At 36.5% G+C, this 10,914-nt stretch overlaps 2 protein-coding genes across 2 annotated transcripts in view; both read right to left on the bottom strand.

Moving 5' to 3' along the window:
- Positions 1 to 2,154, bottom strand: part of LOC108689447 (serine/threonine-protein kinase Chk2-like) — a 3,051-nt gene extending 897 nt beyond the window's left edge. Inside the window, exons 1-5 of the mRNA XM_018196205.1 lie at positions 1,908 to 2,154; positions 1,495 to 1,770; positions 1,158 to 1,414; positions 879 to 1,082; positions 619 to 792 (exon numbers count right to left, since the gene is read on the bottom strand). Of these exons, the coding sequence (XP_018051694.1) occupies positions 619 to 792; positions 879 to 1,082; positions 1,158 to 1,414; positions 1,495 to 1,770; positions 1,908 to 2,055 (1,059 nt within the window). The 5' untranslated portion in view covers positions 2,056 to 2,154. The remainder of the gene's footprint in view (positions 1 to 618; positions 793 to 878; positions 1,083 to 1,157; positions 1,415 to 1,494; positions 1,771 to 1,907) is intronic.
- A 1,872-nt stretch (positions 2,155 to 4,026) lies between these two features.
- LOC108689504 (lissencephaly-1 homolog) overlaps positions 4,027 to 10,914 on the bottom strand; it is a 17,831-nt gene continuing 10,943 nt past the window's right edge. The window contains exons 3-7 of the mRNA XM_018196284.1: positions 8,837 to 8,990; positions 8,496 to 8,702; positions 7,982 to 8,392; positions 7,555 to 7,903; positions 4,027 to 7,393 (exon numbers count right to left, since the gene is read on the bottom strand). Coding sequence (XP_018051773.1) covers positions 7,320 to 7,393; positions 7,555 to 7,903; positions 7,982 to 8,392; positions 8,496 to 8,702; positions 8,837 to 8,990 — 1,195 coding nt within the window. The 3' untranslated portion in view covers positions 4,027 to 7,319. The remainder of the gene's footprint in view (positions 7,394 to 7,554; positions 7,904 to 7,981; positions 8,393 to 8,495; positions 8,703 to 8,836; positions 8,991 to 10,914) is intronic.

The raw sequence follows: 10,914 nt of genomic DNA, 5'->3' as shown, positions 1-10,914 counted from the left end.
AATAAATTTCAAAAACAAACAAATCAAAGATTGTTTATGACGAAGATCGGAGATCATTTGTCGATGCTTTATTTAACGAGAATTTGAAATTTAAAACATTGTGCAAACATTCAATCGATCTTTCTATCAAATCTTAGGTAAAGCTATGATTCTGAATATAACAAAATTTATATTCACTATTATTTCTCATTAAAATATATATGTGTACACATATAATATTATTATATAGGATATCTTAAAATTCGAGGATATTATAGCGAAAAATTAAATAATAAAAGTGTAAGCTATTTTTAAATATACTAAACACTTTTTTATATTTTTGAAACTGATTATCTCAATCAATAGAAATAGAACATACTACAATCACTTTGATCTCATTTAAAAGATAATTTAATTCTTTTGTTTTGAAACGTTTTTTATTTATAAAAAAAAAAAAAAAACGCATATTTCTCCTAATATTTGTAAATGTATAAAATAATGATTTCTGAGATTTTTGGGTTCTAGCTTAAGGAAGTGTTTTTTGACCACATTTACAGAAATTTTGTTCAGAGAATTAATTTCCTATAAAATCTTAAAATTTCGCCGGAATATTTTGGCTTGTATAATTTAAATACTTACTTGATTTGTATAAGAACTGCGTCCATTGGTTGCCAAAATTTCGGGAGCAACATACATAGGAGTCCCACAGAACGTTCTCATCATTGTTTGGGCATCTACGAATTTTGACATGCCAAAATCTGATACTTTGACCAAAGGATTTTCTGAATTGTCCTTTAGCAGTATATTCTCTGGCTGTAAATTTTTTTAATCTAATAATGTAATATTGATATGACCATGTAAAACATATAACTAATTTTAAATTCTTCAATTAAAATTACCTTCAAATCTCTATGTGTAATTCCCTGTCTGTGAAGATAATAAACAGCGTGTACAACTTGATAGAATATCAATTTTGCACATGATTCAGATAGTTTTCCTTTGCTTTTTATTCTATCAAAAAGCTCACCACCTTCCATTAATTCAAGAATAATGTACATAACTTCAGTCGTGTCAAAAATATCCTTCAAAGGAATTATACAAGGCTGAAATAAAAATTCAAAACTCTATTGGCAACTACAATGATACAAAAGAGATGCCTTAACTATATCTAAACTTACATGCTTCAGCTTTCTTAATATTTCAACTTCGTTCCGAACGTTCGCCGGATTATTAAGAATGTTCCCAGTACCGGCGCTAAAATAATTTTTCTGTATAACTTTGATAGCAAATGTTTCGGAACCATCCTTCCTAAATAGCAATCTCACTTCGCCACAGGCACCAGTTCCTAATCTACGGCCAATTACATACTTCTGTTTCAGCCCCAGTGGTAACTCATAAGCAATTTCATGTACATTTGCACTCACGAATATATAAACTGCAATTAAACAGAGTAATTTTTTTTTATCATCATGCAATAATTTATACATTGAACTTTGATATAAAATAAGTATGTACACGAGAAGGAACTCTTGGCTAAAGCTATCTCGGAATTATTTCCAATAATGACACGTCTTCCATGACCGACCAATTCCTGATTAACATAAGTTCCATTGTGACTTGAATCTTCCAAGTACACTACGATCTCATTCGTGTTACCAACGCGCTCCTTGTATATGCGAAAATGTGTCTTACTAATAACGCTTAGCTGTTTACTTTGCAACTCATTTGAAGTTAAACAAATGTCACAGCTTGGAGAACGTCCTAAGGTATAAACAGTATCCTTTATCATTTCTGAAATAAAATAAGAAAATGTTATTATAATTATTTGCCTAATTTAAATTTTAGCGCTATGATTTGAATTTTGAAGAACTACAATAATAAGCGGTGATTCCGAGAAGATACTACCTATGCAAGAGACGAGCTCTTACCTAGACTTCGTAAGTATGGCCTCCTAGGACATAATCTTCCCCAAACGGCCATCGTTTGCTGGCTTGATACCTCCTGCGATTGTGTCAATATAACATCCGCATTCTGTGTATCAGGCAGACTACACGGAATTTGTTCTTGTGACGTCATTTTCACTTTGTGAGGTAACCATCCAAAGAATTAATTAAGAACCTTTCAAACAACGAGAACGCAAAACTAACGACTGTTAACAACTATTAATCCATTGATTTGTGGCAAATCTATGCAAGGTCGATTGTCAAAGATCGCGACAATGATTGTTCTTCGAAACTTAATCACGAGCAACTAATTTCCAATGAATTAACAATTATCAACCATACCATCTGACATCAACAATGCAATCTGATGCAATCCTCGTGTAAACAATAGAAATGTACGATCCTCTAGATGCTCTAAATTATGGTTGCAAGAATCATTATATCGATGAAAATATCGATCATGCGTGCGCATCTATCACTTTTAACAACGCCACTTTAGCTATCCTAGAAAAGTCGACTTTACAAATCGACTTTAAATTGACTAAAAAAAGTCAATTATTATGTCCATTTCCATCAATATAGATTAATTTTAATCTCGGTTCAATTTACTCTTGGTTTTTTTCTAGAGATTTGAAAAAAACGGAGAGTAAGGCCGGAATCAGACTATGCATTGAAGATTGAGATTGAAGATTAAAGATTGAAATTTCATCAATGAGAACAAAGAAATTTTGATTCCTTTTGTTCTGATTGTCAACTTTCAATCTTCAATCTCATTCTTCAATGCATTTGATTCCGGCCTAAGTTGAACCGAGATAAAGTTAATCTACATTGGCGGAAATGGGAATTAGTCATCCATTAACGTTAAACTGTTACGCGTGCTGTATGGATAGTTACAAAACTTTCTTCTTTAAAGATGTATTTATATACAGATTTAATTAATTTGGCATAAAAAATAATTCTTGTGTATTTATGCATAAAATGTAATAATCTACATCTACAAGTATACAACATAAATTACGTTGCAAGTGTTATCTGTGTCAACATCAATCTGTGAACTACTATCGAAACTTATTATTTTTCGTTGTAATGTACTACATAAAACTTACTATTTTAATTATATGTTTTTATTTATCAATATTAAAGTGAAATATATCAACAATAATAAAATTTAAGCATTTCTGTATTGCATTCTGTATTGTATTATTCGATTTCACAATTCAGATAACACGCATATTCGAAAACAAGATATAAAGTGTTTTAAAGATATCTTACGTTTTAAATCATAAACGTCTTATATCTCAATTTTGGATTTTTTATTGCTGGGAAGTTAAAGCAAACGCGCGGGTTTCGCGCGTTTTATAGATCCATCGATAAGCAAGTAATCGGTCTTATCGATTGCGATAAACCGCGCGATCTACATTACCGATAGTTATAATAAATTAAAAAAATATCTTTCATTATAATAAATCTTGCATAAAAAAATTCCTATGTTTGATTTGATCGATCGTATTAATTCTTCCTTCAATATAGCTTTTTATAATATGTAGATAATCTCTTAAATGAAAAAAATCTCTTTTATCACTATAAACTTAGAATTATTTTTAATAAAAATAAGATTGCGTAAAAATTCAGAAAAGTTCAGAAAAAAAACCACAACATAGACTTTTGTATAATGCAAAATAGACAGTGCATACGAATCAACCAATGAATGAATCAACCAATCAAAATCCTTCTTTTCCTCCTATTCAGGGAAGAAAAAAAATTTTGATTGATTGATTCTCGTATGCACTATGCATTATGCGAGGGCTTTTTACAATAAGCTAAGTTTTAAGTCTTAAATCATAAGTTTTAATCATAAGATATTAACTAATCACAGTCAAATGAGAGAAGAATAATCGATTATGAGTGTTCAATTTCTTATAGTTTAAAGCTTAAAGCTTAGATAATGATTTATTGTATAAAGTTTATGATGCAAAAAGTCTGTGCTACGGCTATAAAGGAGCAATATTATCGCTATTAATTTCACTCTGTAAGAGTGAAAAGTATTTTCCTACAAGGAGTTCATATAGCACATTTCAGGATTACAATAAACGTTCGCCAATCCTGTGTATCACAAATGACGAAGAATACTTTATTGTAAATCTACTTGTTGGTACCATTATTTCCCAAGCAGGTAGAAAGCGAGTCATAGAAGCCATCGTGACGAATCGTGACGAATGACAGGCGACGCTATAACATAACTTTTCGTGTTGTTTTTCTCTTTTTTTTTTATTACATCATCTACGTATAAACACGCACAGGGATGTTTGGTATGCGTCTCGCTTACAATGCTACGTTGCTAATTCTCTTTGCTCTATTGTACTATATAAAATACTGTCATGCACATGTCGATTAATGTACTGCAGAGTTAGAAGGGAGAAACCCTAAACCTATACTGCTCCGATTGAAACTACAAAAATTCTAGTAGGTACAACGGAGTCGTCTGCGCATTCCTAGACGCATACTCGGAATAGATTAATATGAGACCTGCAAATAATAAAAAAAAAAGAAATTATGTCGTTAAAGAATGAAAAGAATTATGCTGTTCCGAATACGAATTGCATAGGTATGACTTGTAGTATATAACGATCTCACGACTCAGTGACAACTCTGTTTATTATTCACCAAAATAATTTAGTACCACATTTAATTGAGGAGTGTTTCTTCTCGGGTAAGGGAGGATTTGTTGTTTTATACTTGGTTGAATAAACAATAGGAGAAGGTAGCAGTCAGTAGGTGTACCGTGTTGGAAAAATTATCCTTAATTAAGCGATTTATCGATTATTGATTTCTTTTTTCTTGTGGATTATACGTTTTATACACGTGTGTAAATGTTTCCTTCTTATTGAATGCCTGAAAAATCGGACGCTTTAAGACCTTTCGTATGTCTGTGTAAGTATGTATGACGTGTAAATTTGTATGTATGTGTGTTAATCAATCGTTAACTTCGGGAGGATCTCAATTGGACACATCGCTAATTGGCTAAAGCGAGATAATATGTTCTCATTGGTCGTAGACTGCAAAATTACTATTCACTGACCGATGTAAGTAGATGTGTTCAACTCTGGGATGTGAACATCTGGGAGCCTCCCTTAACTTCATGTTCTCTTCGAGGTTTATTCCCTTATCTTCTTTCTATCGTCTACGTAATGTGCTACCACTAATACTAGTTAGAACTAAAAAGATACAACTAGTACCACCTTCTCTTGGAACCCACGCAATGAACTATGCGCTTCTAAAAACTTTCACACGTTACGCCTCACGAGTTTCTTCTCCAATCGATTCTATTCAGACGCTCAAGTTTCAGTCGCATTCTCTAGATTCGGCTGTCCATTGTGTAACATTATTATTATTATTAATGCATGATAAACGCATAATTGCGCAACAACACTAAACACATGGCGCATAAATCTATTTTCCATCACCATTCTACAAAATGTTCTTTAAATCCCATCGAGCGATTTCCTGATTCTCTCAGTTTACACTTTATTATTTTACTTTCCTTAATTATTTTTAATTAACTTTATCTTTATTACTTTCCTTAATTTATTTTATCATCAGAAATGTACAAATCTTGAAGATTTTCAAATATGCCAATCATATGCAAGAACTCACTGAGCGTTCAAAGAGCAGTTGTAGTACTGAATGCATCCAATCATATCAAAAAAATCACTGAACGCTCACTGATCAATTTTCTCCGCTGAACATAGTCGTTGGCTCGTTCTCTTTTTCCCATTACTCTTACTGCGCATAGAAAAACGGAACAATTTATAAGCGCTTGAAACTCATCATCAAATATGTTAAACATAATTCATCATCAATATAAACGTGTAGCTTTTTCAAGAAAATTTGTTATAAATTTCAGAATAATAAATCTTCACAATTTGTAACGAACTTTACGGAACAGTCTTTTTCTCGTCTCTAAATAACCCTCGCGCATGGACTGTACCACCTGAAGAGCTGAGATAGTCCATGTGCTCTCATGCGCTGCGCGGTATGACGCGGGAAACCGTTCCCGTAAGTGGATAAACTGCGCATGGAGTGAAACGGAACAATCTCATGCGCTCTCCATGCGCATCATGCATGAAACGAAACGCATCCAGAATGATAGGAAAAAGGGAAAAACGAGTGAATGCGCACATGTGATGCCCTGTCGATCCATGCATGAAACGGAACGCACCCTTTGTGAGAGTATACATGACATACGTAAATTCAGTAAAATTCCAAAAGGGACATGCCGTTTCAAGAGAATCCGATCTACACAGACGTGTAATAACTTATTCGTTTGCGATCGAGATAATCTTTGTCGTACTATGTATTTGTTTGTATATCATCCGATTTATATTTGCGACATTATGTTACGTGTCCCACAAAATAGATGTTTTACGGCAAATGTGATAACTCAGGACACACGTGAGTCGACATTAGACGATCATTAACACTCGATACTTTGTATGATACAAAGACATGCGCGTCTATACATGTGTGTGTTATGTATGTGTGTATACTGTGTGTATATATTTATATATAATATGAGTAAAGAAGGAGCAACATCTTCGTTCTCTCAAAAACTCTCGAGGAGAGCGTATGGATATATAAGTGACAACACGAATTAGTTACCATCATAGTTGCGCGGAGGTGACGCCACAGCCGAAAGTTCGTCACTGTCAGAAAGTTAAAGAGATTCGACGCGTTCTTATGCAAGGTGATAATCGAGGAGGACGATCTTCTTCTCTCTTTGCGCGAGTGCGCGCGTGTACGTGTGTATACAATCAGCTGGTAACTAATATTTTAATGGATACAATCGCATAAGCAGACGAAGAGAGTAAGAATAAATCAAAGGCGAGTTATACTCATTAACGACAAAATTTCGCGCTGCGAGTAAAAACACAGTATATGTACAGAATAATGCCTACTACAATTGCACAATTGCCTAAAGGAATATAACTCTTGTAATTGTATATGGCATTAGTGACCCCACGTCCCGTAGGTGATCGTAGGTAATAAGAACTCGTGGGAACGTCCTCTCGATCGTTCGATCCTCGTAACCGTTTCTCGATTCACTCTCCTCGATAGTGCAGTTCATTGCCGTAAAACGATGTATTTTATAATATAATTACTAATTATACTTTATTTTTATAAATTAATTAAAGAGCTCTTAACCATACGTGTTTATGTGTGTTTATGTATAATAATATAATAATATTAATATTAATAGCATATATGTACGATAGCTTTTGTAGCAGCTTACTCTTTCGGCCGATTCCATTAAAATGGATGCGCGTTCGTCTTTTCTCTCATTTATATTTCCGTTCGCTTCCGCACACGACGTCTGACGGAAAATTTAAAATTCGGTGACTAGCGGCACTCCCAAATCTTCACCGTTTGATCGACGCTCCCGGTGACCACATAAGGATGGTTCTTGTGGAAATCTATAGTTAAAGAATCAAATATACTTATATATAATATGAAGAAGGAGCAACATCTTCGTTCTCTATATATGTACCGAATTGATGATTCGCGTTCGATAATTCAATGAAATCAGAGAAATGTTGCACCAATTGAGAAAAAAAGTAAAAGGATGTGTACGAACCGACAGAAGTGCAGAAGTGAAGGTGCGCTTCAAGGGTCTTCATTACTCGCTTATTGCGCGTGTCCCAGACTCGCAGCGTCTTATCGTCGGACGCGCTGACGATAAACTTGCCGCCAGGATGGAAGACGATGCATCGCACCCAGTTGTCGTGCCCAACGAGGGTGAAAAGGCACACCCCAGCGCCGACATCCCACACGCGGATCATCTTGTCCCGTGAGCCGGAAGCGAGGAAGGGCCCTTCGTGTGCGCCCTTATTGTCCGCTCCAGCCGCCGCGTTGATCGACGCTCTCGCGTTCTCCGGTGCCCATGCGATGCATTCTACCACGTGCTCGTGTTCCCTGAACTCGACCTGACGATCCCAAATGATTTTGCATTACGAATGAATGCTTGGATTACTTTTAGAAGGACAAGAAGCAAACTACATTACCTTAGTCTCCTTTGTCGCAATGTGCCATACTCGAACAGTCTGATCGTTCGAGCAGCTGGCGATGAGTTCGCCGCATGGGCTAACTCGCGCCATTCTCACCCATTCCCTATGTCCCGTAAGCGTCTTCACACAATAGCCCGTCGCCACTTCCCAGATCTTGATGGTTTTATCCCTGGAGGCGCTCACCACGAAGTCACCTTGCGGCACAAACGCGACCGAGTTGACATTGTGGTCGTGACCGTGCATGGTCTTGACGCAAGCGAATGACTGATGGAAATCCCACAGTTTGATGGACATGTCCGCGCTACAAGAGGCGAGTAGCTTGCCCGAGGTATCGAACGCAATGTCTTGCACGCTGTCAGTGTGACCCTTGAGCGTTCTCTCGAAGTCGCCACTTTCAAAATCCCATACCTAGAAGAATAGAGGGCATATAAATTGTGTTTTTAATCTGATACTTGCAAAGCAATCTAGCAAATATTGTTGATTTATTTGTAAGTCGTTCGAGCGTTCTTACCTTAATGGTAGCATCTTCGCTGGCGGAGACTACAAGACTAAAAACTGGGTGGAAAATAACTCTATTGATAGGGGCTCTGTGTCCGGATAGACTGAACTTTTCTGGTGGCCTCGGTATCCATTCGGACGGTGATCTTTTGCCACGTGTTGGTGCGCCTTCTATGAATTCTTTCTCTGCCTCGGAGAGTTTAGACTCCAGTTCCATTACCTACGACACATTACACGTGAGTGCATACAAAGAGCCACTTAGCTGACGTAATATATCGTTGAATTCTTCCGTGCACGCATTACTATTGTATCGAGAGTCGAGTAAAATGTCTCTCGAAAAGAAGGGATTTTTACCTTCTTCTGCAACCGTATAACTGAAGTCCACTTTTTCTCCAGGAGGCCTCCATATTTCCTTTCCACCTCTCCCGGCATATCGGCTTCTTTCTTGAATGCCTCCAGTGCATCCTGATAGCCATTCGTGCTAAGGTAATCCGCGATCGCCTTATTTCTAAAAGTATCAATTCAGTTTTGTAACAAACGTAGAAACATAACAAAAAAATATCGTTTTTCATCTTTTTATTATAGTACGACATAATATATATAGTACGACATAATAGTCAATTGACAACAATAGAAAATTTTAAGTGATATAGGTGTACAACTTTGCTTCCGCCGTTTTCCTATAGATAGCTTTAGCGGTAAGTAGTGATCGAAATAAATAGATCATAGACAACATACAATAAACTTGGGCATCTGTCAACATAACCCCATAGAAACATTAGTCGATTTGTGTCTGCATCATAGTTATTCTCGATTGAAAATGTCAGTTTACGAGCCAAATTCTCGTCATTTGCGGGAGGTTTTAATTTATATAATATAATTTTTTGCTTCAATATGAAGAAATCTGCGGCTGAGGCTCATCGAATGCTCTCAAATACTTATGGTGGAGGCCGCTATTAGTGAAAGAACGTGTCGTGGTTTCAACGCTTCAAGAACGGTGATTTTGACGTCCAAGGTCATGCTCTGTATTTGGTGGGACCAGCTCGGCGTAGTGTATTATGAACTGTTAAAATCGACTGAAACAATCACAGGCGATCGGTATCGAACGCAATTGATGCGTTTGAGCCGAGCATTGAAAGACAAACGGCCGCAATACAACGAGAGACACGATAAAGTGATTTTGCAACATGACAATGCTCGACCCCATGTTGCGAAAGTGGTCAAGACATACTTGGAAAGGTTGAAATGGGAAGTCCTACCCCACCCGCCGTATTCTCCAGACGTTGCTCCATCTGACTATCACTTGTTTCGATCAATGGCACACGGCCTGGCTGACCAGCACTTCCGGTCTTATGAAGAAGTAAAAAATTGGATCGATTCGTGGATAGCTTCAAAAGATGACCAGTTTTTTCGACGCGGGATTCGTATGGTACCCGAAAGATGGGAGAAAGTAGTGGCCAGCGATGGACAATACTTTGAATCATAAATGTATAAGTTTTTTACAATAAAGTCTCGAATTTCGAAAAAAAAAACGGCGGAAGCAAAGTTGTACACCTAATAATTTTATTTGAATTAATTTAGCTCGTTTGCTTATCCAAGACGCTTTCTCGGGAGGTATATCGGACTAAGAGAGAATAAGGAGAAGACGTGAGTGTTAAGTGATAGCTTTAATCGCCAATTGTTCCGCGTTGGCGTCGACCACAGCCGCCTGTTTATGACGCGGAGATAAAGATAAAATGCCGTACCTGCGATCCGACACAATAGACGGGGAAAGAGGAGGCCGTAAGGCAGGTTGAATACGTGGGAAAGAGATTGAAAGTCGGGCAAACTTGTGCCAGGGTGAAAGGCCTCGAGTCGGCCGTTCGTCTCTATTCACCTGACTATTCTACGTGATGGCAAATTATTGCTCGCGGTGCCTCATAATCTTCGTTTTACGATTATGCGTGACGCGTAGGAGCGACTCGAGATAACCGAAAAAAATAAAGAAAATAACAAAGCCACTTTGTCTTGACAGAAAGCTAAGCAGTCTAAACCACGTGCTGGCTACTTCCGCTATTTATTCCCGCTATAATGTCGTATGTTGATGCGACATTTGTTTTAATGATTGGAAAAACGTCATTCAGATTTCACGATTCGATTATTGCTGAGAATTGAAACAAAGCATGATAATAAAAATGATTCACTGAGATTTCTCAATGTGTATGTGTATCACATGTAGAATTAAATATTATAAAAGCAAAAATATGCATAAAATGTATAAAATTTTATCTCGGTGAATAACAATAACGAAATTTAAATTTATAATAATGTAATTTGAATACAGTGTAATATTGATGTAGAAACACTTAAGTTCGTGTAAAAACAGACCGGCTTATCTGTTGTCAGCTGATATCAAGGCAAATTGAAAGTCCGTTTGCACAAATGATAAAAAG

This window comes from Atta colombica, unplaced genomic scaffold (assembly GCF_001594045.1).
Source record: "Atta colombica isolate Treedump-2 unplaced genomic scaffold, Acol1.0 scaffold27, whole genome shotgun sequence".
Lineage (NCBI taxonomy): Eukaryota > Metazoa > Arthropoda > Insecta > Hymenoptera > Formicidae > Atta > Atta colombica.
The sequence above is the reverse complement of the archived record's forward strand: the minus strand, read 5'-3'. Positions and strand labels throughout refer to the sequence as shown.